We start from the raw sequence: 27,916 nt of genomic DNA, 5'->3' as shown, positions 1-27,916 counted from the left end.
GGGCCTCCTCAGGCGCAGGCGTCTGCACGCCAGTTTTCCTGCACTTGCTTTCCCCACTTGCGGTAAGCAAAGCTGCTTACCTCAGTGTGATCTCTGGGCCTCTGCAAGGGACTGTCCAGCTTAGCTAGAGCATGGCAAGGAAGGGAGTCTTCCAACGCTCTGCCTATGTCAGAGTTTTATTACCACTCTGGCTGAAACAAAGTGTCCCCTCACTACTTCTGCATCTTTATCATTCTGCCATGCAGCTGGCCTGATCAGGCTGACAGCTTGTAGCACCTGCACAGTGCACTTCTGCTGCATCACAGCTGTTCCTCTCACAGCTTAATTCTGATTATGACAATTCATTCTTTTCTACTTAAAAGATAGCTCAGAACTTACCTAAATTAACACATTCTAAGCTAAACTATCCTCTACTATCTAAGCTATCTAGATTCTATAGTCCTTTGAAGTCACTCCCTCAATTTCCTAAATTTTTAAAAGTTAATCTTTTCAGGAAAAAAAAAAAACCAACAACGGTTTAAATTGAACCCAGCTTAACTAAGAAAATTCCAAAACCATTACATTCCCTATCTACAGCACAGGCCCTTATTAAAAAGTCAGGGGATGGCTGAATCTCTGCCCAAACACAACACATCCCCTTGCCCCTGCTCGGAGCTGGCACGGCACAAGGGCCTCCTCAGGCGCAAGCGTCTCCTCTCCAGTCTTCCAGCACTTGCTTGGCTGAGGTGACCAGAGCAGCCAGGCTGGAGGCTGGCTCGCCTGAGGTCACAAACGGGTGCTGCCCGGAAGAAAAACCAAAAAGAAGGGAACCCCTGTTACTTTCCAGGAGCACATCCTCACGGGCCCAAGCAGGACTCCTTGGCTGCCCAAAAGACACACCAAGAGGACCGAGGGCAGCACATTCCCCATGGGCCTTCCTCTCCTGGAAGCTGCCTCACCCACGCAGCCCACACTCCTCTTGATCCCTGGATGCAGGTGTCCTCAGCTCGCAGGGCTTTTTGCCCCTTTGCTTTTTCTCACCTGCAGGAGTTCCTGGGCAGACCAGCGCCTGTCCTCGTCTGCCTGCAGGCAGCAGCGCAGAAAGTCACGCAGGAGAGCCGAGTGGTGCCTGGGGTTCTGCAGTTTCGGGGACCCGTTCATTTCTATCAGTTCAAAAACCTACAACACGTGGATGGAAGAGGACACTCTAGCTGCTCCTTTCCTAGCCACAACAGCTCTCTCCACACAGAGCCCCCTTTCTAAGCTGCACCTTACCCTGACACGGGCCATCCTCTCGTAAGGAGCTTCCCCTTCCACCATTTCCAGCCCCATGATCCCCAGGGACCAGATGTCCACTTTGGGGCCGTAGGCTTCTCCTCTCACCACTTCCGGGGCCATCCAGCTGGGAGTGCCCACTCTGGAGCTGCGCTTGCTGCGCTCAGGGCTGAGCTGAGCGCAGAGGCCAAAGTCAGCTGAGGAGAAAAACAAAGCCTGTCAAAGCCAGCCACCGCTGCCAAACCGGCCTAAAGGATGGCCCACTCCAAGCCTGCCAAGGCCATGCCCAGTCTAGCTGAAAAGGCAGCTGAGCTTGCCTTCCCCGTGGCTGGAGCCAGGGAAATAGGACATTGGCCATTTCAGAAACACCCTCACGATTCACGCGCTGGCTGAGCAGCGCTTCTGGGGAAGTGGCAGTCACCAAAAAGCAGCCCCACAGCACACGCGGGGAACGCTGCCCCTGAGCAGGGGCGATACCCACCCAGCTTGACAGATCCGTCCATGCCCACGAGAACGTTGCCGCTCTTGATGTCCCTGTGGATGACTTGGCGGGAATGAAGGAAATGCAGTCCTTGCAGGCACTGAGAGAGAAAGGAGGGAAGGAAAGTTAACATTCAGCATCTGATTTGATCCCAGAAGAAAGGAAAGGGCTCCAAGAGGTTGACAGCTTTCTCAGGGAATTGTGAAGGAGGGAGCACTAGCACGGCGCTGTCAAGAGCAAGAGCTTGCTGCTTCAACACTCTTAGAAGTGCTTTGCATATTTCAAAGCGAAGGCATCTGAGCTCACACGAGTCCATCCTGCCATTGGTACCAAGCACGTGACCTTTGGCTGGCAAGCAGCATGGCAACGATTACATTGGAAGCCCTGTGGCAGCAGAGGAGGAAGCAGCACATTAGACCTGTTTCAGAATCCCTCGCCATCTGGGCTGCAATGCCGTGCTTTGAAGCTGAGGACATCCCCTTCGCCCTTGGCTTGAAATTCAGCCACCCGCATGCGGGCTTAGAACATCAAGGAATGTCGGACAGACGGACAGGCTCCAGACAAACATTCAGAGGCAAAGCTGAGAGGAGCAAACCAGGAAATGAAACAAGTGAGTGTGCACGAGCGCCAGAGGACGGACAGCATGGAAGAGTGCAAGAACAGAGCCTAAGGCATGCGGGGACTCCAGCAGGCAGTTCCCTTCAGATTAATGCTCTTTCTTCTGCTCTGTGTCGTGAGAGCAGCGCCAAAAGAAAGCCGGGGCCAAGAAATCTCTGCTCTCCTTAACCACCAGCTGACAAGAACCATCCTGGGCAGGCCAGGGGAAGCACAAGCGGGACGCCTCACCTCCCGACAGACGGCGCCTATCTCTCCTTCCTCCAGGTACACTGCCCTGAGCACATCGAACAACGTGCCGCCGTCCATGAACTCCATCACCAGCCAGAGCTCCGCATCCACCAGGTAGCTGAAAGAAGGAAACCACGGCATGGAGAGAGAGGAATGGGCACGGCTCAGGCACCCGAGGGCCTGACCCAGGCTTTTGCAACTGCTCTCCAAGCTACACATGCCAGAAGAGATTACTGAACGCCAGCTGCAAACTCCTCCCGTGCACATGCAGATGTCTAAAGCTACATAGACGTGAGAATACCCCAACCTGTCTAAGTAGCTGACAATATTGGGATTCCTGCTGTCCCTCATCACCAGGATTTCATTGACAGCCAGCTCCTCAGACATCTTCTCCTGAAGAGACATTATCTTGATGGCCACCTAAAGAGACATTGGCAACCATTAACTTGAGAAGTCGCTCCCTGCACGAGACCTCAAGGAACACGGAGCGAGCGCTCGTGCCATGACACAGCGAGCTGTGCCAAACTGCCCTGTTGCCAGACAGCAGAGCTTAGGGAGAAACTGCCGCGGGTATGGACACTTTACCTGTTGTCCTGTGCTGGTGTCCAGGGCTTTATAAACAGCTCCAAAGCCCCTAGAAAGAAAAGGGCAGCAGAAAAAGCCCTTTATAGCCCTGGCAGTGAAAGCAAGCCTAGGCAGGAGATCTCCCTAGGCTGCCTGGACTCCTTAGAAAACGCCTGGCTGCGGCGTCTCTTCAGCCGGCAGCACGGCAGCCCACCAGCCCTCTGCCATGCCGGACAGGGAACACGGAGCTCCCACATGGAGACCAAGGACCCCTGCAAATCTCCAAGGCACACGCCCACTTGGTTCCATTCCAGTGGAAGGGGGGCTCCATCTCTCTGTGGCTTTGCGCACAGGTGTGCAAGTGGGTTTACATCTGGAGAAGACTAACTTGGAAAACACTGCCTTTAAGAACTGTCCTCAGGCAGCTCTTGAGTGGCAAGGTGCCCTTGGAGGCCATACAGACACAGGGCCAGGAGATCTTCCAGGTCCTGCTCCTCACTGCTGCAAGCAAGGCGTCGCTTGCATCAAGTTGTCTTTGCTGATGCTTCCTGACTGCTCTGACTGAGCCGTCCTGAGAGGTGGCAGGAGGCAAAGCCCGAGGCTGACCGTGTTTGGAGCTGGCCTGACTTCACGCTGGATATTGCACAAGCTGAAGACCCGGCCCATGGTTTGTTCTACGGAGCAGACGTCACACTTACCCTCGTCCAAGTTCTTCAAATGCCCTGTATTTCTTCATTGGCTCGCCCAGACTCACAATGCTCCCTGAGAAAGATAAAAGCAGTGCCAGGAGCTCCCTTTCAACCGGAGGCCTTGCTGCCCGCACAATCCAAAATGCATGCCCACTGTCAGGAGCTTGAGAGCTCCCTGGGGCCCAGTCACTCGCGACGTGCCACGAAAGGCAGCCCAGGCAGAGCCAAGCCAGGCCCAGCTGCCCCCAGAGGCAGCAGGAACACCCCGAGCGCTCCCTCGCTGCCTCAAAGCACAACAACAGCTTCTGCAGAGAGGCCTAAGCGCCTCTGAGACCGAGGAGGAACTTGTGGCGCAGCCTGCACCGAGACACGCAGACAACGCACTGCTCTGGCAGACAAGAAACACGGCAGACGTACTCAGTGTCTTCAGGCCCTGCTCCTCTCTCATCTCGGGCTGCTGGGCTGGGCTGCTGGATGAAGTGCCGGCAGCTGGGGGACAGCCGGCTGCTGCAGGCGATGCCGGTCCAGCGGCACGTTGAATGGCAGAGCCTGTCTTGAGCTGGGACCAGAAAGGATTGCCCGTCAGAAGGGCGGCTGGCACAGACGCCCCGCAGAGCACACGGCAAAAGCAAGGCCTTCGGAAGATGCTGTCGGCCACCGCCAGGCCTCCTCAGCTGGGGGCTTTTGGACGTCCCCTTCCCAAAGGCAATGGGAAAACCACTAAGGCTACTTCGATACAGCCCCTCATGGCCACTTCCATGCTCCATCGTGCTGGCCTTTCTGCACAACGAGTGGAACTAGCCATTGATGGGCTTGCAAAGATCCGCACAGAGATCAGAGCAGGGCTCCAGAGCCTTGTTGCGGTTCTTCCTCCTCCTGTGTTTTCCTGGGCAATGAAATCACCCTGGAGTTGGCATGCAACTGTCTGAGCAGAAGCCCAGAGCGTGTCCCTTCTCTGATCCCTTTCACTCATTTCCCCTCTGTATTTCAGGCATTAGGGGGCGGCCCTTCGGGGATGCATTCCAGCCCTGCTGAGCCCCACCTGCCCTATACAATGCAGAGCCCTCTAGGATTCTCCTCACCAAACCCTGCTCTGACCATGTGCAAGTGAAGCACAGTCTACATTATGCCTGAACCTAAGTAGTCCATGGAGTGTGGCTTGTCCCTTCCAGAGGCCAGTGTTTCCCAAATATCCTGCAAGGCTGTCAGCTGAGTCTTTGGACCGCTCTGTCCGCTGGGCACAGGCAGCCCGCATCGCCAGGGGGCACAAGGGGCTCATTTCTACGCTGGGAATAATTGAATGCTGCCTCTTGTCTGATGCCAAGAGGCATTCTTGAGTCCTCTCAGCATCCCAGCAAAGTGATGCTCAAGTGTCAAAGTTCAGGACCCATTGGCCAGCGCTCCCTGGCTTGGCTGAAGCAGCACTAGGTCATGGCAGGCACACAGCCCCCAGCATCTTCAGCCGCAAGCAACAAGGGCTGGGGTTGAAGGCCTGGCTTGAAGCTTGGCCCTGCACCCAAGGCAGTGCCAGCCTCAGATGCCACTTACTGGCTCTGCAAGTTCAGCCTGTGGAGGGACAGCAGCTGGAGGCTTGCTGCTGTTTTGCTCCTCTTCAGCCTCTCCCTCAGTAAGAGTGCCAGCCAGACGAGGCGCTGACCCTGCGGCTGAGCCCTGCAGACAGGCAGAAGTGAGAGAGACTGGGAACAGCCAACCCTTGCAGCAGCTGCTTTCTACTGCGCTGGGAAAGCACCCAGAATAAGGGCAAATCATAGACTTGGATACAAGTGGCATTCTGAGTCATGAAAGCCCTCGGAAGATGGCTGAATGAGGTGCTACTGCCTCTTGCTGTGCATTTGATCTTCCATGCTGGCTGGAAGCAGCAAGACACCTTGGAGCTGTCACATTTGCTTTTCACCTCCTGAAAGGCTCTTGATGGGAAAATAAGGAAGGAGCCAGTGCTCCCTTTGCTACTGCTGCTGCCACCAGGCAGCTGGCCTTTCCTTCAGCCTCCCACGCTGGCACTCTACACTCTACTGCAACAGGCCAAGCTCACAGCTTGCTGCACAGTTCTTACACGCCAGCAACATCAGGGGTTCCTTTGCCACTCACCAAAGCACAGGCTTTTCTCCATCCACGTGTGAGGTGACCTGCAGGGAGCAAGGGAAAAGGAACCAGAGGCCCTTAGAAAAGTGCCTTTTGCTGGGGGCTCCCACAGCACAAGTCATTCCCAACGGAGAGCATTTCCCTTTCCCAACATGCCTCCAGGAGCAACAGCCCTTTCCCACAGCAAGCAAGAGAAAAAACAAGGACACTAGAGTAGGCGCTGTCTACATTTGGGCCTCTTTTGCCAGGAAAGAAACAGAAACACGGCCAAGGAAATGCAACAGCTCAAGCAGTTTTTCCTCTTCTCTTCCCAGTATTTTATAGATCGTTTTTTAATTGCATGCACAAGCCATTCCCATCAATTGCTGGAAGACAATACAACAGCAAAGCTTCCATAAAGGACCCCTTTGCTGTGGCAGCTCTCCGCTGCAGCGGCCCCAGAACAGCTCCTGCCTTCAGCAGCAAACCCTAACTGGACTGGAGTTTGTGCTGCATCGCCAGGGGAATGGCTACCTTGGCGCAGCCTAGAAAGGGTCAAGGCACACAGCCAAGGCCTCTAAATGGCAGCATTTGGAGCAAAAGGTGCTTTCCTTCACTCCTGGAGAGAGCCACAGGGTTTTGAGAAGTACTTCTGAGCATCTCCCCTCAGAGTCTACAATTTCCAGGTTGTCTTGGTTGAAGCAGCAAGCTGAGGAAATGACACACTCCACTGCCACGCGCTGTCCCGGGGAGGGAAGGCAAGCGCCGCAGGCTGCAAATTACATTGCAAACGCTCTGCACCTACCACCCAGTACAGATACCCCCTTCTTAGCTGATGCTGCTGGCAGGAGATTTACCAAACTGGTGCATCCTAACGGCAGTTTTGTTCCCTGATCAACTCGGTCACTACCGCGGCGTATAGAGCAGAGCGAAGCAAAAGCCAGGGGACGCCAGCCCCAGGATAAACCTTTACTTACGAGTCAGGTGGGTCAGGTAGTATCCAGAATAAGCAACGGTAAAGATGGTGCAAACCGCGGCACAGACCTGCCCGAACATCTTGGCCGTGCTCTGCTGCTTCGCACACTGAATGCCACCCAAGGGGTAAAGCAAGACTCCTCTCGGGGTGCAGGCCGTCTGCTGAGAACTCCTTGGTCGCAAGGATCCTCCTGCAGGGAGCGAGCCGAAAAGCTGCTCTGGACAACCAGGCCTCGGGCTCACCGGGACATCGCTGTGCTGTGACGCGGCACTGTGACATGGCATCGCTCCCTTGACCTCACAATAGCAGCTGCTCTGGGTTTGTTGTGCCCAGCAACCGAACCTTCTGTACAGATGACGCCAAAGAAAAGCCTGGGAAGTTCTGCTCAGTCGTGAAGCAGCAGAACGTGTCCTTCCAGTCCATAAGCCAGAGCTCAAGGCGTCCCAGGGCAACTCAGAAGACACGGCGGCCCAGCCTGCACGCGAGAACAGAAAGCAAGTGTGCTTCTTCTCCCTGGCATCTTAGTTGGTTCTGAAAAGCCAACTTCTTCCATGACATGTAGGGGGAAAAAGAAGCAAAGAAAATAAATTTCCAGGAGTATTGCAGCGTGCAGATGCTTCTTGAGCACACTGGTGCATGCTGATTTTTGCTCCCACTCCGTTTGCTGCACGGCTTCCCTTTTGTGGCAGGGAGATGCTGCCTTAGCTCTTGACACAAAGCTCCTCTTGTCCTGCTTGCTCTTTCTCTGGCCACTGAAAGCCTCAGAACAACCACAGGAGCTTTGCAGTGGTTCCTGGGCTGCCACAGTTGTGTTGGAGCTCTGGCAGCAGCCTGCAGCCCACTGCTCTGCAACGCCCTGCAGATGTCGAGCCCAAGGAAGGGCCCTTTGGAACAGGCCAAAGCCGCAGTCTCACAGATGTTTGCCCAGGCTCCATGCTCCCTGTAAGTTTCGTGGCGGACACTTGCACAGCCACATCCCAATGAAAATGAGTTGTAGTCATTCCCCTCTCTGTTAAAATCTTCAGCTAGACCCAGGAGCCAGCTTGAAAGCAGAAAGAAATTAGTGCGTGAGACGGCGGAAAAGTGCACGCAACTCCTCTGGAAATCAACTCGGTTCACCTGTAGAACAAGGATCCCAGACTTGCTTTCCTGGTGACTCAGCACCCACAAGTCCTCTGCTGGTGGACAGCACAGTCCAGTCTTTCAAGGAGCTTTACCCTGGGCTCCTCACACTTCAGAAGCTGAGCGTGGCGTTTCAATATCAATGCAATTGATGCAAGGCCCAGCACTATCTTCAAATTCTCTTGCTGAAATACTGCAGTAGTTACCTAGAAGGATTGCCTCCATTGGAAAGCATCTCATTTTCCCCATTTCCAAGTCCGCTCACATCAACCAGCGAATTGTAGGGCTTTAGAGAAGGAGGAATGACACGGTAGCATGGAAAGCCCAGTGCAGGCCCTCAGGCCCCCTTGAGCAGGGCGCTTTGGTGCCCCAGAGGTTCAAGAGAGGGAAGTGTAAGGAAGACGTGCCCTTTCGACCCTCCTTTACTCCTCAGCACCAAGTGACCGCCAGGAAAAGGGGGACAGCCAGGCCAGGTCTCTCATCCTGACCCAGCGTGAGGGGCAGCTGGCACGGAGGGACACAATGGCACGGGGGGAAACATCTCTGCCAGGCAGGTGGGGCAGTGTGGGGCAGCTGTCGGGGAAGGTGTGTGGGGCAGGCCAGGGCCACTCTGGCAAGGGGGAGAGCCTTGGGGCGCTCGGAAGCAGCGCAAAGCCGTGAACGGGAGAGCCCGTCCGCAGCGCACAGCTTGGAAGGCACTGACCAGCTTAGGCACAGCGTGACACGCAAGGGAACACTCCAGGGCTCTGGGGGGTTTAGAGGTTTTATTGCCAGTCGTGCTGAAAGCAAGAGCTGGAACAGAGCATCTCCTGGTTACTTCACCATCTTCATCTTCCTCAATCTGTCCTCCAGGTGGCCAGTTCAGGCAGACAACTCGTGGGACATGCCTGCTCCAGATCTGCTCAATCCCACATTCTTCTTGGATAGCTCAATTCTTCTGATGACAATTCATTCATTTCTCCTTAAGGGATAATTCTGAGCTTCCCTACATCAACACTACTCTACTCTTTTCTAAACAATGCCTCATGAATGAAGCTTTCTATGGTCTCTAGTCCTAACTAAAGACAGCTAAGCTCAGAAAACCTCAAAACATTACATTTCCTATCTACAGCAGAGCTCCTCATAAAACTCAGGGGATGGCTGAAGCTCTGCCTATGCACGATCCATCCCCATTTCCCTCCCCTGAGCTGGCAGGGCACGAGGGCCTCCTCAGGCGCAGGCGTCTGCACGCCAGTTTTCCTGCACTTGCTTTCCCCACTTGCGGTAAGCAAAGCTGCTTACCTCAGCGTGATCTCTGGGCCTCTGCAAGGGACTGTCCAGCTTAGCTAGAGCATGGCAAGGAAGGGAGTCTTCCAACGCTCTGCCTCTGTCAGAGTTTTATTGCCACTCTGGCTGAAACAAAGTGTCCCCTCACTACTTCTGCATCTTTATCATTCTGCCATGCAGCTGGCCTGATCAGGCTGACAGCTTGTAGCGCCTGCACAGTGCACTTCTGCTGCATCACAGCTGTTCCTCTCACAGCTTAATTCTGATTATGACAATTCATTCTTTTCTACTTAAAAGATAGCTCAGAACTTACCTAAATTAACACATTCTAAGCTAAACTATCCTCTACTATCTAAGCTATCTAGATTCTATAGTCCTTTGAAGTCACTCCCTCAATTTCCTAAATTTTTAAAAGTTAATCTTTTCAGGAAAAAAAAAAACCAACAACGGTTTAAATTGAACCCAGCTTAACTAAGAAAATTCCAAAACCATTACATTCCCTATCTACAGCACAGCCCCTTATTAAAAAGTCAGGGGATGGCTGAATCTCTGCCCAAACACAACACATCCCCTTGCCCCTGCTCGGAGCTGGCACGGCACAAGGGCCTCCTCAGGCGCAAGCGTCTCCTCTCCAGTCTTCCAGCACTTGCTTGGCTGAGGTGACCAGAGCAGCCAGGCTGGAGGCTGGCTCGCCTGAGGTCACAAACGGGTGCTGCCCGGAAGAAAAACCAAAAAGAAGGGAACCCCTGTTACTTTCCATGAGCACATCCTCACGGGCCCAAGCAGGACTCCTTGGCTGCCCAAAAGACACACCAAGAGGACCGAGGGCAGCACATTCCCCGTGGGCCTTCCTCTCCTGGAAGCTGCCTCACCCACGCAGCCCACACTCCTCTTGATCCCTGGATGCAGGTGTCCTCAGCTGGCAGGGCTTTTTGCCCCTTTGCTTTTTCTCACCTGCAGGAGTTCCTGGGCAGACCAGCGCCTGTCCTCGTCTGCCTGCAGGCAGCAGCGCAGAAAGTCACGCAGGAGAGCCGAGTGGTGCCTGGGGTTCTGCAGTTTCGGGGGCCCGTTCATTTCTATCAGTTCAAAAACCTACAACACGTGGATGGAAGAGGACACTCTAGCTGCTCCTTTCCTAGCCACAACAGCTCTCTCCACACAGAGCCCCCTTTCTAAGCTGCACCTTACCCTGACACGGGCCATCCTCTCGTAAGGAGCTTCCCCTTCCACCATTTCCAGCCCCATGATCCCCAGGGACCAGATGTCCACTTTGGGGCCGTAGGCTTCTCCTCTCACCACTTCCGGGGCCATCCAGCTGGGAGTGCCCACTCTGGAGCTGCGCTTGCTGCGCTCAGGGCTGAGCTGAGCGCAGAGGCCAAAGTCAGCTGAGGAGAAAAACAAAGCCTGTCAAAGCCAGCCACCGCTGCCAAACCGGCCTAAAGGATGGCCCACTCCAAGCCTGCCAAGGCCATGCCCAGTCTAGCTGAAAAGGCAGCTGAGCTTGCCTTCCCCGTGGCTGGAGCCAGGGAAATAGGGCATTGGCCATTTCAGAAACACCCTCACGATTCACGCGCTGGCTGAGCAGCGCTTCTGGGGAAGTGGCAGTCACCAAAAAGCAGCCCCACAGCACATGCGGGGAACGCTGCCCCTGAGCAGGGGCGATACCCACCCAGCTTGACAGATCCGTCCATGCCCACGAGAACGTTGCCGCTCTTGATGTCCCTGTGGATGACTTGGCGGGAATGAAGGAAATGCAGTCCTTGCAGGCACTGAGAGAGAAAGGAGGGAAGGAAAGTTAACATTCAGCATCTGATTTGATCCCAGAAGAAAGGAAAGGGCTCCAAGAGGTTGACAGCTTTCTCAGGGAATTGTGAAGGAGGGAGCACTAGCACGGCGCTGTCAAGAGCAAGAGCTTGCTGCTTCAACACTCTTAGAAGTGCTTTGCATATTTCAAAGCGAAGGCATCTGAGCTCACACGAGTCCATCCTGCCATTGGTACCAAGCACGTGACCTTTGGCTGGCAAGCAGCATGGCAACGATTACATTGGAAGCCCTGTGGCAGCAGAGGAGGAAGCAGCACATTAGACCTGTTTCAGAATCCCTCGCCATCTGGGCTGCAATGCCGTGCTTTGAAGCTGAGGACATCCCCTTCGCCCTTGGCTTGAAATTCAGCCACCCGCATGCGGGCTTAGAACATCAAGGAATGTCGGACAGATGGACAGGCTCCAGACAAACATTCAGAGGCAAAGCTGAGAGGAGCAAACCAGGAAATGAAACAAGTGAGTGTGCACGAGCGCCAGAGGACGGACAGCATGGAAGAGTGCAAGAACAGAGCCTAAGGCATGCAGGGACTCCAGCAGGCAGTTCCCTTCAGATTAATGCTCTTTCTTCTGCTCTGTGTCGTGAGAGCAGCGCCAAAAGAAAGCCGGGGCCAAGAAATCTCTGCTCTCCTTAACCACCAGCTGACAAGAACCATCCTGGGCAGGCCAGGGGAAGCACAAGCGGGACGCCTCACCTCCCGACAGACGGCGCCTATCTCTCCTTCCTCCAGGTACACTGCCCTGAGCACATCGAACAACGTGCCGCCGTCCATGAACTCCATCACCAGCCAGAGCTCCGCATCCACCAGGTAGCTGAAAGAAGGAAACCACGGCATGGAGAGAGAGGAATGGGCACGGCTCAGGCACCCGAGGGCCTGACCCAGGCTTTTGCAACTGCTCTCCAAGCTACACATGCCAGAAGAGATTACTGAACGCCAGCTGCAAACTCCTCCCGTGCACATGCAGATGTCTAAAGCTACATAGACGTGAGAATACCCCAACCTGTCTAAGTAGCTGACAATATTGGGATTCCTGCTGTCCCTCATCACCAGGATTTCATTGACAGCCAGCTCCTCAGACATCTTCTCCTGAAGAGACATTATCTTGATGGCCACCTAAAGAGACATTGGCAACCATTAACTTGAGAAGTCGCTCCCTGCACGAGACCTCAAGGAACACGGAGCGAGCGCTCGTGCCATGACACAGCGAGCTGTGCCAAACTGCCCTGTTGCCAGACAGCAGAGCTTAGGGAGAAACTGCCGCGGGTATGGACACTTTACCTGTTGTCCTGTGCTGGTGTCGAGGGCTTTATAAACAGCTCCAAAGCCCCTAGAAAGAAAAGGGCAGCAGAAAAAGCCCTTTATAGCCCTGGCAGTGAAAGCAAGCCTAGGCAGGAGATCTCCCTAGGCTGCCTGGACTCCTTAGAAAACGCCTGGCTGCGGCGTCTCTTCAGCCGGCAGCACGGCAGCCCACCAGCCCTCTGCCATGCCGGACAGGGAACACGGAGCTCCCACATGGAGACCAAGGACCCCTGCAAATCTCCAAGGCACACGCCCACTTGGTTCCATTCCAGTGGAAGGGGGGCTCCATCTCTCTGTGGCTTTGCGCACAGGTGTGCAAGTGGGTTTACATCTGGAGAAGACTAACTTGGAAAACACTGCCTTTAAGAACTGTCCTCAGGCAGCTCTTGAGTGGCAAGGTGCCCTTGGAGGCCATACAGACACAGGGCCAGGAGATCTTCCAGGTCCTGCTCCTCACTGCTGCAAGCAAGGCGTCGCTTGCATCAAGTTGTCTTTGCTGATGCTTCCTGACTGCTCTGACTGAGCCGTCCTGAGAGGTGGCAGGAGGCAAAGCCCGAGGCTGACCGTGTTTGGAGCTCGCCTGACTTCACGCTGGATATTGCACAAGCTGAAGACCCGGCCCATGGTTTGTTCTACGGAGCAGACGTCACACTTACCCTCGTCCAAGTTCTTCAAATGCCCTGTATTTCTTCATTGGCTCGCCCAGACTCACAATGCTCCCTGAGAAAGATAAAAGCAGTGCCAGGAGCTCCCTTTCAACCGGAGGCCTTGCTGCCCACACAATCCAAAATGCATGCCCACTGTCAGGAGCTTGAGAGCTCCCTGGGGCCCAGTCACTCGCGACGTGCCACGAAAGGCAGCCCAGGCAGAGCCAAGCCAGGCCCAGCTGCCCCCAGAGGCAGCAGGAACACCCCGAGCGCTCCCTCGCTGCCTCAAAGCACAACAACAGCTTCTGCAGAGAGGCCTCAGCGCCTCTGAGACCGAGGAGGAACTTGTGGCGCAGCCTGCACCGAGACACGCAGACAACGCACTGCTCTGGCAGACAAGAAACACGGCAGACGTACTCAGTGTCTTCAGGCCCTGCTCCTCTCTCATCTCGGGCTGCTGGGCTGGGCTGCTGGATGAAGTGCCGGCAGCTGGGGGACAGCCGGCTGCTGCAGGCGATGCCGGTCCAGCGGCACGTTGAATGGCAGAGCCTGTCTTGAGCTGGGACCAGAAAGGATTGCCCGTCAGAAGGGCGGCTGGCACAGACGCCCCGGAGAGCACACGGCAAAAGCAAGGCCTTCGGAAGATGCTGTCGGCCACCGCCAGGCCTCCTCAGCTGGGGGCTTTTGGACGTCCCCTTCCCAAAGGCAATGGGAAAACCACTAAGGCTACTTCGATACAGCCCCTCATGGCCACTTCCATGCTCCATTGTGCTGGCCTTTCTGCACAACGAGTGGAACTAGCCATTGATGGGCTTGCAAAGATCCGCACAGAGATCAGAGCAGGGCTCCAGAGCCTTGTTGCGGTTCTTCCTCCTCCTGTGTTTTCCTGGGCAATGAAATCACCCTGGAGTTGGCATGCAACTGTCTGAGCAGAAGCCCAGAGCGTGTCCCTTCTCTGATCCCTTTCACTCATTTCCCCTCTGTATTTCAGGCATTAGGGGGCGGCCCTTCGGGGATGCATTCCAGCCCTGCTGAGCCCCACCTGCCCTATACAATGCAGAGCCCTCTAGGATTCTCCTCACCAAACCCTGCTCTGACCATGTGCAAGTGAAGCACAGTCTACATTATGCCTGAACCTAAGTAGTCCATGGAGTGTGGCTTGTCCCTTCCAGAGGCCAGTGTTTCCCAAATATCCTGCAAGGCTGTCAGCTGAGTCTTTGGACCGCTCTGTCCGCTGGGCACAGGCAGCCCGCATCGCCAGGGGGCACAAGGGGCTCATTTCTACGCTGGGAATAATTGAATGCTGCCTCTTGTCTGATGCCAAGAGGCATTCTTGAGTCCTCTCAGCATCCCAGCAAAGTGATGCTCAAGTGTCAAAGTTCAGGACCCATTGGCCAGCGCTCCCTGGCTTGGCTGAAGCAGCACTAGGTCATGGCAGGCACACAGCCCCCAGCATCTTCAGCCGCAAGCAACAAGGGCTGGGGTTGAAGGCCTGGCTTGAAGCTTGGCCCTGCACCCAAGGCAGTGCCAGCCTCAGATGCCACTTACTGGCTCTGCAAGTTCAGCCTGTGGAGGGACAGCAGCTGGAGGCTTGCTGCTGTTTTGCTCCTCTTCAGCCTCTCCCTCAGTAAGAGTGCCAGCCAGACGAGGCGCTGACCCTGCGGCTGAGCCTTGCAGACAGACGGAAGTGAGAGAGACTGGGAACAGCCAACCCTTGCAGCAGCTGCTTTCTACTGCGCTGGGAAAGCACCCAGAATAAGGGCAAATCATAGACTTGGATAGAAGTGGCATTCTGAGTCATGAAAGCCCTCGGAAGATGGCTGAATGAGGTGCTACTGCCTCTTGCTGTGCATTTGATCTTCCATGCTGGCTGGAAGCAGCAAGACACCTTGGAGCTGTCACATTTGCTTTTCACCTCCTGAAAGGCTCTTGATGGGAAAATAAGGAAGGAGCCAGTGCTCCCTTTGCTACTGCTGCTGCCACCAGGCAGCTGGCCTTTCCTTCAGCCTCCCACGCTGGCACTCTACACTCTACTGCAACAGGCCAAGCTCACAGCTTGCTGCACAGTTCTAACACGCCATCAACGTCAGGGGTTCCTTTGCCACTCACCAAAGCACAGGCTTTTCTCCATCCACGTGTGAGGTGACCTGCAGGGAGCAAGGGAAAAGGAACCAGAGGCCCTTAGAAAAGTGCCTTTTGCTGGGGGCTCCCACAGCACAAGTCATTCCCAACGGAGAGCATTTCCCTTTCCCAACATGCCTCCAGGAGCAACAGCCCTTTCCCACAGCAAGCAAGAGAACAAACAAGGACACTAGAGTAGGCGCTGTCTACATTTGGGCCTCTTTTGCCAGGAAAGAAACAGAAACACGGCCAAGGAAATGCAACAGCTCAAGCAGTTTTTCCTCTTCTCTTCCCAGTATTTTATAGATCGTTTTTTAATTGCATGCACAAGCCATTCCCATCAATTGCTGGAAGACAATACAACAGCAAAGCTTCCATAAAGGACCCCTTTGCTGTGGCAGCTCTCCGCTGCAGCGGCCCCAGAACAGCTCCTGCCTTCAGCAGCAAACCCTAACTGGACTGGAGTTTGTGCTGCATCACCAGGGGAATGGCTACCTTGGCGCAGCCTAGAAAGGGTCAAGGCACACAGCCAAGGCCTCTAAATGGCAGCATTTGGAGCAAAAGGTGCTTTCCTTCACTCCTGGAGAGAGCCACAGGGTTTTGAGAAGTACTTCTGAGCATCTCCCCTCAGAGTCTACAATTTCCAGGTTGTCTTGGTTGAAGCAGCAAGCTGAGGAAATGACACACTCCACTGCCACGCGCTGTCCCGGGGAGGGAAGGCAAGCGCTGCAGGCTGCAAATTACATTGCAAACGCTCTGCACCTACCACCCAGTACAGATACCCCCTTCTTAGCTGATGCTGCTGGCAGGAGATTTACCAAACTGGTGCATCCTAACGGCAGTTTTGTTCCCTGATCAACTCGGTCACTACCGCGGCGTATAGAGCAGAGCGAAGCAAAAGCCAGGGGACGCCAGCCCCAGGATAAACCTTTACTTACGAGTCAGGTGGGTCAGGTAGTATCCAGAATAAGCAATGGTAAAGATGGTGCAAACCGCGGCACAGACCTGCCCGAACATCTTGGCCGTGCTCTGCTGCTTCGCACACTGAATGCCACCCAAGGGGTAAAGCAAGACTCCTCTCGGGGTGCAGGCCGTCTGCTGAGAACTCCTTGGTCACAAGGATCCTCCTGCAGGGAGCGAGCGGAAAAGCTGCTCTGGACAACCAGGCCTCGGGCTCACCGGGACATCGCTGTGCTGTGACGCGGCACTGTGACATGGCATCGCTCCCTTGACCTCACAATAGCAGCTGCTCTGGGTTTGTTGTGCCCAGCAACCGAACCTTCTGTACAGCTGACGCAAAAGAAAAGCCTGGGAAGTTCTGCTCAGTCGTGAAGCAGCAGAACGTGTCCTTCCATTCCATAAGCCAGAGCTCAAGGCGTCCCAGGGCAACTCAGAAGACACGGCGGCCCAGCCTGCACGCGAGAACAGAAAGCAAGTGTGCTTCTTCTCCCTGGCATCTTAGTTGGTTCTGAAAAGCCAACTTCTTCCATGACATGTAGGGGGAAAAAGAAGCAAAGAAAATAAATTTCCAGGAGTATTGCAGCGTGCAGATGCTTCTTGAGCACAGTGGTGCATGCTGATTTTTGCTCCCACTCCGTTTGCTGCACGGCCTCCCTTTTGTGGCAGGGAGATGCTGCCTTAGCTCTTGACACAAAGCTCCTCTTGTCCTGCTTGCTCTTTCTCTGGCCACTGAAAGCCTCAGAACAACCACAGGAGCTTTGCAGTGGTTCCTGGGCTGCCACAGTTGTGTTGGAGCTCTGGCAGCAGCCTGCAGCCCACTGCTCTGCAACGCCCTGCAGATGTCGAGCCCAAGGAAGGGCCCTTTGGAACAGGCCAAAGCCCCAGTCTCACAGATGTTTGCCCAGGCTCCATGCTCCCTGTAAGTTTCGTGGCGGACACTTGCACAGCCACATCCCAATGAAAATGAGTTGTAGTCATTCCCCTCTCTGTTAAAATCTTCAGCTAGACCCAGGAGCCAGCTTGAAAGCAGAAAGAAATTAGTGCGTGAGACGGCGGAAAAGTGCACGCAACTCCTCTGGAAATCAACTCGGTTCACCTGTAGAACAAGGATCCCAGACTTGCTTTCCTGGTGACTCAGCACCCACAAGTCCTCTGCTGGTGGACAGCACAGTCCAGTCTTTCAAGGAGCTTTACCCTGGGCTCCTCACACTTCAGAAGCTGAGCGTGGCGTTTCAATATCAATGCAATTGATGCAAGGCCCAGCACTATCTTCAAATTCTCTTGCTGAAATACTGCAGTAGTTACCTAGAAGGATTGCCTCCATTGGAAAGCATCTCATTTTCCCCATTTCCAAGTCCGCTCACATCAACCAGCGAATTGTAGGGCTTTAGAGAAGGAGGAATGACACGGTAGCATGGAAAGCCCAGTGCAGGCCCTCAGGCCCCCTTGAGCAGGGCGCTTTGGTGCCCCAGAGGTTCAAGAGAGGGAAGTGTAAGGAAGACGTGCCCTTTCGACCCTCCTTTACTCCTCAGCACCAAGTGACCGCCAGGAAACGGGGGACAGCCAGGCCAGGTCTCTCATCCTGACCCAGCGTGAGGGGCAGCTGGCACGGAGGGACACAATGGCACGGGGGGAAACATCTCTGCCAGGCAGGTGGGGCAGTGTGGGGCAGCTGTCGGGGAAGGTGTGTGGGGCAGGCCAGGGCCACTCTGGCAAGGGGGAGAGCCTTGGGGCGCTCGGAAGCAGCGCAAAGCCGTGAACGGGAGAGCCCGTCCGCAGCGCACAGCTTGGAAGGCACTGACCAGCTTAGGCACAGCGTGACACGCAAGGGAACACTCCAGGGCTCTGGGGGGTTTAGAGGTTTTATTGCCAGTCGTGCTGAAAGCAAGAGCTGGAACAGAGCATCTCCTGGTTACTTCACCATCTTCATCTTCCTCAATCTGTCCTCCAGGTGGCCAGTTCAGGCAGACAACTCGTGGGACATGCCTGCTCCAGATCTGCTCAATCCCACATTCTTCTTGGATAGCTCAATTCTTCTGATGACAATTCATTCATTTCTCCTTAAGGGATAATTCTGAGCTTCCCTACATCAACACTACTCTACTCTTTTCTAAACAATGCCTCATGAATGAAGCTTTCTATGGTCTCTAGTCCTAACTAAAGACAGCTAAGCTCAGAAAACCTCAAAACATTACATTTCCTATCTACAGCAGAGCTCCTCATAAAACTCAGGGGATGGCTGAAGCTCTGCCTATGCACGATCCATCCCCATTTCCCTCCCCTGAGCTGGCAGGGCACGAGGGCCTCCTCAGGCGCAGGCGTCTGCACGCCAGTTTTCCTGCACTTGCTTTCCCCACTTGCGGTAAGCAAAGCTGCTTACCTCAGCGTGATCTCTGGGCCTCTGCAAGGGACTGTCCAGCTTAGCTAGAGCATGGCAAGGAAGGGAGTCTTCCAACGCTCTGCCTCTGTCAGAGTTTTATTGCCACTCTGGCTGAAACAAAGTGTCCCCTCACTACTTCTGCATCTTTATCATTCTGCCATGCAGCTGGCCTGATCAGGCTGACAGCTTGTAGCGCCTGCACAGTGCACTTCTGCTGCATCACAGCTGTTCCTCTCACAGCTTAATTCTGATTATGACAATTCATTCTTTTCTACTTAAAAGATAGCTCAGAACTTACCTAAATTAACACATTCTAAGCTAAACTATCCTCTACTATCTAAGCTATCTAGATTCTATAGTCCTTTGAAGTCACTCCCTCAATTTCCTAAATTTTTAAAAGTTAATCTTTTCAGGAAAAAAAAAAAACCAACAACGGTTTAAATTGAACCCAGCTTAACTAAGAAAATTCCAAAACCATTACATTCCCTATCTACAGCACAGGCCCTTATTAAAAAGTCAGGGGATGGCTGAATCTCTGCCCAAACACAACACATCCCCTTGCCCCTGCTCGGAGCTGGCACGGCACAAGGGCCTCCTCAGGCGCAAGCGTCTCTTCTCCAGTCTTCCAGCACTTGCTTGGCTGAGGTGACCAGAGCAGCCAGGCTGGAGGCTGGCTCGCCTGAGGTCACAAACGGGTGCTGCCCGGAAGAAAAACCAAAAAGAAGGGAACCCCTGTTACTTTCCATGAGCACATCCTCACGGGCCCAAGCAGGACTCCTTGGCTGCCCAAAAGACACACCAAGAGGACCGAGGGCAGCACATTCCCCATGGGCCTTCCTCTCCTGGAAGCTGCCTCACCCACGCAGCCCACACTCCTCTTGATCCCTGGATGCAGGTGTCCTCAGCTGGCAGGGCTTTTTGCCCCTTTGCTTTTTCTCACCTGCAGGAGTTCCTGGGCAGACCAGCGCCTGTCCTCGTCTGCCTGCAGGCAGCAGCGCAGAAAGTCGCGCAGGAGAGCCGAGTGGTGCCTGGGGTTCTGCAGTTTCGGGGGCCCGTTCATTTCTATCAGTTCAAAAACCTACAACACGTGGATGGAAGAGGACACTCTAGCTGCTCCTTTCCTAGCCACAACAGCTCTCTCCACACAGAGCCCCCTTTCTAAGCTGCACCTTACCCTGACACGGGCCATCCTCTCGTAAGGAGCTTCCCCTTCCACCATTTCCAGCCCCATGATCCCCAGGGACCAGATGTCCACTTTGGGGCTGTAGGCTTCTCCTCTCACCACTTCCGGGGCCATCCAGCTGGGAGTGCCCACTCTGGAGCTGCGCTTGCTGCGCTCAGGGCTGAGCTGAGCGCAGAGGCCAAAGTCAGCTGAGGAGAAAAACAAAGCCTGTCAAAGCCAGCCACCGCTGCCAAACCGGCCTAAAGGATGGCCCACTCCAAGCCTGCCAAGGCCATGCCCAGTCTAGCTGAAAAGGCAGCTGAGCTTGCCTTCCCCGTGGCTGGAGCCAGGGAAATAGGGCATTGGCCATTTCAGAAACACCCTCACGATTCACGCGCTGGCTGAGCAGCGCTTCTGGGGAAGTGGCAGTCACCAAAAAGCAGCCCCACAGCACACGCGGGGAACGCTGCCCCTGAGCAGGGGCGATACCCACCCAGCTTGACAGATCCGTCCATGCCCACGAGAACGTTGCCGCTCTTGATGTCCCTGTGGATGACTTGGCGGGAATGAAGGAAATGCAGTCCTTGCAGGCACTGAGAGAGAAAGGAGGGAAGGAAAGTTAACATTCAGCATCTGATTTGATCCCAGAAGAAAGGAAAGGGCTCCAAGAGGTTGACAGCTTTCTCAGGGAATTGTGAAGGAGGGAGCACTAGCACGGCGCTGTCAAGAGCAAGAGCTTGCTGCTTCAACACTCTTAGAAGTGCTTTGCATATTTCAAAGCGAAGGCATCTGAGCTCACACGAGTCCATCCTGCCATTGGTACCAAGCACGTGACCTTTGGCTGGCAAGCAGCATGGCAACGATTACATTGGAAGCCCTGTGGCAGCAGAGGAGGAAGCAGCACATTAGACCTGTTTCAGAATCCCTCGCCATCTGGGCTGCAATGCCGTGCTTTGAAGCTGAGGACATCCCCTTCGCCCTTGGCTTGAAATTCAGCCACCCGCATGCGGGCTTAGAACATCAAGGAATGTCGGACAGATGGACAGGCTCCAGACAAACATTCAGAGGCAAAGCTGAGAGGAGCAAACCAGGAAATGAAACAAGTGAGTGTGCACGAGCGCCAGAGGACGGACAGCATGGAAGAGTGCAAGAACAGAGCCTAAGGCATGCAGGGACTCCAGCAGGCAGTTCCCTTCAGATTAATGCTCTTTCTTCTGCTCTGTGTCGTGAGAGCAGTGCCAAAAGAAAGCCGGGGCCAAGAAATCTCTGCTCTCCTTAAGCACCAGCTGACAAGAACCATCCTGGGCAGGCCAGGGGAAGCACAAGCGGGACGCCTCACCTCCCGACAGACGGCGCCTATCTCTCCTTCCTCCAGGTACACTGCCCTGAGCACATCGAACAACGTGCCGCCGTCCATGAACTCCATCACCAGCCAGAGCTCCGCATCCACCAGGTAGCTGAAAGAAGGAAACCACGGCATGGAGAGAGAGGAATGGGCACGGCTCAGGCACCCGAGGGCCTGACCCAGGCTTTTGCAACTGCTCTCCAAGCTACACATGCCAGAAGAGATTACTGAACGCCAGCTGCAAACTCCTCCCGTGCACATGCAGATGTCTAAAGCTACATAGACGTGAGAATACCCCAACCTGTCTAAGTAGCTGACAATATTGGGATTCCTGCTGTCCCTCATCACCAGGATTTCATTGACAGCCAGCTCCTCAGACATCTTCTCCTGAAGAGACATTATCTTGATGGCCACCTAAAGAGACATTGGCAACCATTAACTTGAGAAGTCGCTCCCTGCACGAGACCTCAAGGAACACGGAGCGAGCGCTCGTGCCATGACACAGCGAGCTGTGCCAAACTGCCCTGTTGCCAGACAGCAGAGCTTAGGGAGAAACTGCCGCGGGTATGGACACTTTACCTGTTGTCCTGTGCTGGTGTCCAGGGCTTTATAAACAGCTCCAAAGCCCCTAGAAAGAAAAGGGCAGCAGAAAAAGCCCTTTATAGCCCTGGCAGTGAAAGCAAGCCTAGGCAGGAGATCTCCCTAGGCTGCCTGGACTCCTTAGAAAACGCCTGGCTGCGGCGTCTCTTCAGCCGGCAGCACGGCAGCCCACCAGCCCTCTGCCATGCCGGACAGGGAACACGGAGCTCCCACATGGAGACCAAGGACCCCTGCAAATCTCCAAGGCACACGCCCACTTGGTTCCATTCCAGTGGAAGGGGGGCTCCATCTCTCTGTGGCTTTGCGCACAGGTGTGCAAGTGGGTTTACATCTGGAGAAGACTAACTTGGAAAACACTGCCTTTAAGAACTGTCCTCAGGCAGCTCTTGAGTGGCAAGGTGCCCTTGGAGGCCATACAGACACAGGGCCAGGAGATCTTCCAGGTCCTGCTCCTCACTGCTGCAAGCAAGGCGTTGCTTGCATCAAGTTGTCTTTGCTGATGCTTCCTGACTGCTCTGACTGAGCCGTCCTGAGAGGTGGCAGGAGGCAAAGCCCGAGGCTGACCGTGTTTGGAGCTGGCCTGACTTCACGCTGGATATTGCACAAGCTGAAGACCCGGCCCATGGTTTGTTCTACGGAGCAGACGTCACACTTACCCTCGTCCAAGTTCTTCAAATGCCCTGTATTTCTTCATTGGCTCGCCCAGACTCACAATGCTCCCTGAGAAAGATAAAAGCAGTGCCAGGAGCTCCCTTTCAACCGGAGGCCTTGCTGCCCGCACAATCCAAAATGCATGCCCACTGTCAGGAGCTTGAGAGCTCCCTGGGGCCCAGTCACTCGCGACGTGCCACGAAAGGCAGCCCAGGCAGAGCCAAGCCAGGCCCAGCTGCCCCCAGAGGCAGCAGGAACACCCCGAGCGCTCCCTCGCTGCCTCAAAGCACAACAACAGCTTCTGCAGAGAGGCCTCAGCGCCTCTGAGACCGAGGAGGAACTTGTGGCGCAGCCTGCACCGAGACACGCAGACAACGCACTGCTCTGGCAGACAAGAAACACGGCAGACGTACTCAGTGTCTTCAGGCCCTGCTCCTCTCTCATCTCGGGCTGCTGGGCTGGGCTCCTGGATGAAGTGCTGGCAGCTGGGGGACAGCCGGCTGCTGCAGGCGATGCCGGTCCAGCGGCACGTTGAATGGCAGAGCCTGTCTTGAGCTGGGACCAGAAAGGATTGCCCGTCAGAAGGGCGGCTGGCACAGATGCCCCGGAGAGCACACGGCAAAAGCAAGGCCTTCGGAAAATGCTGTCGGCCACCGCCAGGCCTCCTCAGCTGGGGGCTTTTGGACGTCCCCTTCCCAAAGGCAATGGGAAAACCACTAAGGCTACTTCGATACAGCCCCTCATGGCCACTTCCATGCTCCATCGTGCTGGCCTTTCTGCACAACGAGTGGAACTAGCCATTGATGGGCTTGCAAAGATCCGCACAGAGATCAGAGCAGGGCTCCAGAGCCTTGTTGCGGTTCTTCCTCCTCCTGTGTTTTCCTGGGCAATGAAATCACCCTGGAGTTGGCATGCAACTGTCTGAGCAGAAGCCCAGAGCGTGTCCCTTCTCTGATCCCTTTCACTCATTTCCCCTCTGTATTTCAGGCATTAGGGGGCGGCCCTTCGGGGATGCATTCCAGCCCTGCTGAGCCCCACCTGCCCTATACAATGCAGAGCCCTCTAGGATTCTCCTCACCAAACCCTGCTCTGACCATGTGCAAGTGAAGCACAGTCTACATTATGCCTGAACCTAAGTAGTCCATGGAGTGTGGCTTGTCCCTTCCAGAGGCCAGTGTTTCCCAAATATCCTGCAAGGCTGTCAGCTGAGTCTTTGGACCGCTCTGTCCGCTGGGCACAGGCAGCCCGCATCGCCAGGGGGCACAAGGGGCTCATTTCTACGCTGGGAATAATTGAATGCTGCCTCTTGTCTGATGCCAAGAGGCATTCTCGAGTCCTCTCAGCATCCCAGCAAAGTGATGCTCAAGTGTCAAAGTTCAGGACCCATTGGCCAGCGCTCCCTGGCTTGGCTGAAGCAGCACTAGGTCATGGCAGGCACACAGCCCCCAGCATCTTCAGCCGCAAGCAACAAGGGCTGGGGTTGAAGGCCTGGCTTGAAGCTTGGCCCTGCACCCAAGGCAGTGCCAGCCTCAGATGCCACTTACTGGCTCTGCAAGTTCAGCCTGTGGAGGGACAGCAGCTGGAGGCTTGCTGCTGTTTTGCTCCTCTTCAGCCTCTCCCTCAGTAAGAGTGCCAGCCAGACGAGGCGCTGACCCTGCGGCTGAGCCCTGCAGACAGGCAGAAGTGAGAGAGACTGGGAACAGCCAACCCTTGCAGCAGCTGCTTTCTACTGCGCTGGGAAAGCACCCAGAATAAGGGCAAATCATAGACTTGGATACAAGTGGCATTCTGAGTCATGAAAGCCCTCGGAAGATGGCTGAATGAGGTGCTACTGCCTCTTGCTGTGCATTTGATCTTCCATGCTGGCTGGAAGCAGCAAGACACCTTGGAGCTGTCACATTTGCTTTTCACCTCCTGAAAGGCTCTTGATGGGAAAATAAGGAAGGAGCCAGTGCTCCCTTTGCTACTGCTGCTGCCACCAGGCAGCTGGCCTTTCCTTCAGCCTCCCACGCTGGCACTCTACACTCTACTGCAACAGGCCAAGCTCACAGCTTGCTGCACAGTTCTTACACGCCAGCAACATCAGGGGTTCCTTTGCCACTCACCAAAGCACAGGCTTTTCTCCATCCACGTGTGAGGTGACCTGCAGGGAGCAAGGGAAAAGGAACCAGAGGCCCTTAGAAAAGTGCCTTTTGCTGGGGGCTCCCACAGCACAAGTCATTCCCAACGGAGAGCATTTCCCTTTCCCAACATGCCTCCAGGAGCAACAGCCCTTTCCCACAGCAAGCAAGAGAACAAACAAGGACACTAGAGTAGGCGCTGTCTACATTTGGGCCTCTTTTGCCAGGAAAGAAACAGAAACACGGCCAAGGAAATGCAACAGCTCAAGCAGTTTTTCCTCTTCTCTTCCCAGTATTTTATAGATCGTTTTTTAATTGCATGCACAAGCCATTCCCATCAATTGCTGGAAGACAATACAACAGCAAAGCTTCCATAAAGGACCCCTTTGCTGTGGCAGCTCTCCGCTGCAGCGGCCCCAGAACAGCTCCTGCCTTCAGCAGCAAACCCTAACTGGACTGGAGTTTGTGCTGCATCACCAGGGGAATGGCTACCTTGGCGCAGCCTAGAAAGGGTCAAGGCACACAGCCAAGGCCTCTAAATGGCAGCATTTGGAGCAAAAGGTGCTTTCCTTCACTCCTGGAGAGAGCCACAGGGTTTTGAGAAGTACTTCTGAGCATCTCCCCTCAGAGTCTACAATTTCCAGGTTGTCTTGGTTGAAGCAGCAAGCTGAGGAAATGACACACTCCACTGCCACGCGCTGTCCCGGGGAGGGAAGGCAAGCGCCGCAGGCTGCAAATTACATTGCAAACGCTCTGCACCTACCACCCAGTACAGATACCCCCTTCTTAGCTGATGCTGCTGGCAGGAGATTTACCAAACTGGTGCATCCTAACGGCAGTTTTGTTCCCTGATCAACTCGGTCACTACCGCGGCGTATAGAGCAGAGCGAAGCAAAAGCCAGGGGACGCCAGCCCCAGGATAAACCTTTACTTACGAGTCAGGTGGGTCAGGTAGTATCCAGAATAAGCAACGGTAAAGATGGTGCAAACCGCGGCACAGACCTGCCCGAACATCTTGGCCGTGCTCTGCTGCTTCGCACACTGAATGCCACCCAAGGGGTAAAGCAAGACTCCTCTCGGGGTGCAGGCCGTCTGCTGAGAACTCCTTGGTCGCAAGGATCCTCCTGCAGGGAGCGAGCCGAAAAGCTGCTCTGGACAACCAGGCCTCGGGCTCACCGGGACATCGCTGTGCTGTGACGCGGCACTGTGACATGGCATCGCTCCCTTGACCTCACAATAGCAGCTGCTCTGGGTTTGTTGTGCCCAGCAACCGAACCTTCTGTACAGCTGACGCAAAAGAAAAGCCTGGGAAGTTCTGCTCAGTCGTGAAGCAGCAGAACGTGTCCTTCCAGTCCATAAGCCAGAGCTCAAGGCGTCCCAGGGCAACTCAGAAGACACGGCGGCCCAGCCTGCACGCGAGAACAGAAAGCAAGTGTGCTTCTTCTCCCTGGCATCTTAGTTGGTTCTGAAAAGCCAACTTCTTCCATGACATGTAGGGGGAAAAAGAAGCAAAGAAAATAAATTTCCAGGAGTATTGCAGCGTGCAGATGCTTCTTGAGCACAGTGGTGCATGCTGATTTTTGCTCCCACTCCGTTTGCTGCACGGCCTCCCTTTTGTGGCAGGGAGATGCTGCCTTAGCTCTTGACACAAAGCTCCTCTTGTCCTGCTTGCTCTTTCTCTGGCCACTGAAAGCCTCAGAACAACCACAGGAGCTTTGCAGTGGTTCCTGGGCTGCCACAGTTGTGTTGGAGCTCTGGCAGCAGCCTGCAGCCCCCTGCTCTGCAACGCCCTGCAGATGTCGAGCCCAAGGAAGGGCCCTTTGGAACAGGCCAAAGCCGCAGTCTCACAGATGTTTGCCCAGGCTCCATGCTCCCTATAAGTTTCGTGGCGGACACTTGCACAGCCACATCCCAATGAAAATGAGTTGTAGTCATTCCCCTCTCTGTTAAAATCTTCAGCTAGACCCAGGAGCCAGCTTGAAAGCAGAAAGAAATTAGTGCGTGAGACGGCGGAAAAGTGCATGCAACTCCTCTGGAAATCAACTCGGTTCACCTGTAGAACAAGGATCCCAGACTTGCTTTCCTGGTGACTCAGCACCCACAAGTCCTCTGCTGGTGGACAGCACAGTCCAGTCTTTCAAGGAGCTTTACCCTGGGCTCCTCACACTTCAGAAGCTGAGCGTGGCGTTTCAATATCAATGCAATTGATGCAAGGCCCAGCACTATCTTCAAATTCTCTTGCTGAAATACTGCAGTAGTTACCTAGAAGGATTGCCTCCATTGGAAAGCATCTCATTTTCCCCATTTCCAAGTCCGCTCACATCAACCAGCGAATTGTAGGGCTTTAGAGAAGGAGGAATGACACGGTAGCATGGAAAGCCCAGTGCAGGCCCTCAGGCCCCCTTGAGCAGGGCGCTTTGGTGCCCCAGAGGTTCAAGAGAGGGAAGTGTAAGGAAGACGTGCCCTTTCGACCCTCCTTTACTCCTCAGCACCAAGTGACCGCCAGGAAAAGGGGGACAGCCAGGCCAGGTCTCTCATCCTGACCCAGCGTGAGGGGCAGCTGGCACGGAGGGACACAATGGCACGGGGGGAAACATCTCTGCCAGGCAGGTGGGGCAGTGTGGGGCAGCTGTCGGGGAAGGTGTGTGGGGCAGGCCAGGGCCACTCTGGCAAGGGGGAGAGCCTTGGGGCGCTCGGAAGCAGCGCAAAGCCGTGAACGGGAGAGCCCGTCCGCAGCGCACAGCTTGGAAGGCACTGACCAGCTTAGGCACAGCGTGACACGCAAGGGAACACTCCAGGGCTCTGGGGGGTTTAGAGGTTTTATTGCCAGTCGTGCTGAAAGCAAGAGCTGGAACAGAGCATCTCCTGGTTACTTCACCATCTTCATCTTCCTCAATCTGTCCTCCAGGTGGCCAGTTCAGGCAGACAACTCGTGGGACATGCCTGCTCCAGATCTGCTCAATCCCACATTCTTCTTGGATAGCTCAATTCTTCTGATGACAATTCATTCATTTCTCCTTAAGGGATAATTCTGAGCTTCCCTACATCAACACTACTCTACTCTTTTCTAAACAATGCCTCATGAATGAAGCTTTCTATGGTCTCTAGTCCTAACTAAAGACAGCTAAGCTCAGAAAACCTCAAAACATTACATTTCCTATCTACAGCAGAGCTCCTCATAAAACTCAGGGGATGGCTGAAGCTCTGCCTATGCACGATCCATCCCCATTTCCCTCCCCTGAGCTGGCAGGGCACGAGGGCCTCCTCAGGCGCAGGCGTCTGCACGCCAGTTTTCCTGCACTTGCTTTCCCCACTTGCGGTAAGCAAAGCTGCTTACCTCAGCGTGATCTCTGGGCCTCTGCAAGGGACTGTCCAGCTTAGCTAGAGCATGGCAAGGAAGGGAGTCTTCCAACGCTCTGCCTCTGTCAGAGTATTATTGCCACTCTGGCTGAAACAAAGTGTCCCCTCACTACTTCTGCATCTTTATCATTCTGCCATGCAGCTGGCCTGATCAGGCTGACAGCTTGTA

General features: G+C 54.7%; 3 protein-coding genes across 3 annotated transcripts; all 3 read right to left on the bottom strand.

Annotated features, from left to right (window-relative positions):
• Positions 1 to 897: 897 nt before the first annotated feature.
• On the bottom strand, positions 898 to 6,972 carry LOC144248343 (serine/threonine-protein kinase PAK 3-like). Its single transcript, XM_085567981.1, has 11 exons — positions 6,894 to 6,972; positions 5,492 to 5,505; positions 5,383 to 5,400; positions 4,252 to 4,393; positions 3,844 to 3,907; positions 3,167 to 3,215; positions 2,889 to 3,001; positions 2,582 to 2,699; positions 1,736 to 1,835; positions 1,255 to 1,451; positions 898 to 1,158 (listed from the first exon to the last, which is right to left on the bottom strand). The coding sequence occupies exons 1-11, from the start codon at positions 6,970 to 6,972 to the stop codon at positions 982 to 984; spliced, it is 1,071 nt and encodes a 356-aa protein (XP_085424107.1). The 3' UTR covers positions 898 to 981.
• A 3,223-nt stretch (positions 6,973 to 10,195) lies between these two features.
• Positions 10,196 to 16,186, bottom strand: LOC144248344 (serine/threonine-protein kinase PAK 3-like). The gene is made up of 9 exons (XM_085567980.1): positions 16,108 to 16,186; positions 13,466 to 13,642; positions 13,058 to 13,121; positions 12,381 to 12,429; positions 12,103 to 12,215; positions 11,796 to 11,913; positions 10,950 to 11,049; positions 10,469 to 10,665; positions 10,196 to 10,372 (listed from the first exon to the last, which is right to left on the bottom strand). Exons 1-9 carry the CDS (start codon positions 16,184 to 16,186, stop codon positions 10,196 to 10,198), a joined length of 1,074 nt encoding a protein of 357 aa, XP_085424106.1.
• A 2,964-nt stretch (positions 16,187 to 19,150) lies between these two features.
• On the bottom strand, positions 19,151 to 25,401 carry LOC144248345 (serine/threonine-protein kinase PAK 1-like). Its single transcript, XM_085567979.1, has 9 exons — positions 25,323 to 25,401; positions 22,681 to 22,752; positions 22,273 to 22,336; positions 21,596 to 21,644; positions 21,318 to 21,430; positions 21,011 to 21,128; positions 20,165 to 20,264; positions 19,684 to 19,880; positions 19,151 to 19,587 (listed from the first exon to the last, which is right to left on the bottom strand). The coding sequence occupies exons 1-9, from the start codon at positions 25,399 to 25,401 to the stop codon at positions 19,411 to 19,413; spliced, it is 969 nt and encodes a 322-aa protein (XP_085424105.1). The 3' UTR covers positions 19,151 to 19,410.
• Positions 25,402 to 27,916: the final 2,515 nt, after the last annotated feature.

Source organism: Lonchura striata, chromosome Z (genome assembly GCF_050655825.1).
Source record: "Lonchura striata isolate lonStrDom1 chromosome Z, ASM5065582v1, whole genome shotgun sequence".
In the NCBI taxonomy this organism is placed as follows: domain Eukaryota; kingdom Metazoa; phylum Chordata; class Aves; order Passeriformes; family Estrildidae; genus Lonchura; species Lonchura striata.
The sequence above is the reverse complement of the archived record's forward strand: the minus strand, read 5'-3'. Positions and strand labels throughout refer to the sequence as shown.

Bases quoted from the DNA above. Each gene is read 5' to 3' on its own strand.
- LOC144248343 (XM_085567981.1), bottom strand. From the start codon at position 6,972: ATGTTCGGGCAGGTCTGTGCCGCGGTTTGCACCATCTTTACCGTTGCT. The intron at 3,216-3,843 runs GTAAGTGTGACG...TTTTCTTTCTAG, and splicing joins TTTGAAGAACTTGGACGAGG to GGGCTTTGGAGCTGTTTATA. The intron at 2,700-2,888 runs GTTGGGGTATTC...TCCTTCTTTCAG, and splicing joins ATTGTCAGCTACTTAGACAG to CTACCTGGTGGATGCGGAGC.
- LOC144248344 (XM_085567980.1), bottom strand. From the start codon at position 16,186: ATGTTCGGGCAGGTCTGTGCCGCGGTTTGCACCATCTTTACCATTGCT. The intron at 11,050-11,795 runs GTGAGGCGTCCC...TTTCTCTCTCAG, and splicing joins TAGGCGCCGTCTGTCGGGAG to TGCCTGCAAGGACTGCATTT. The intron at 10,666-10,949 runs GTGGGTATCGCC...TTTTCTCCTCAG, and splicing joins GGACGGATCTGTCAAGCTGG to CTGACTTTGGCCTCTGCGCT.
- LOC144248345 (XM_085567979.1), bottom strand. From the start codon at position 25,401: ATGTTCGGGCAGGTCTGTGCCGCGGTTTGCACCATCTTTACCGTTGCT. The intron at 21,129-21,317 runs GTTGGGGTATTC...TCCTTCTTTCAG, and splicing joins ATTGTCAGCTACTTAGACAG to CTACCTGGTGGATGCGGAGC. The intron at 20,265-21,010 runs GTGAGGCGTCCC...TTTCTCTCTCAG, and splicing joins TAGGCGCCGTCTGTCGGGAG to TGCCTGCAAGGACTGCATTT.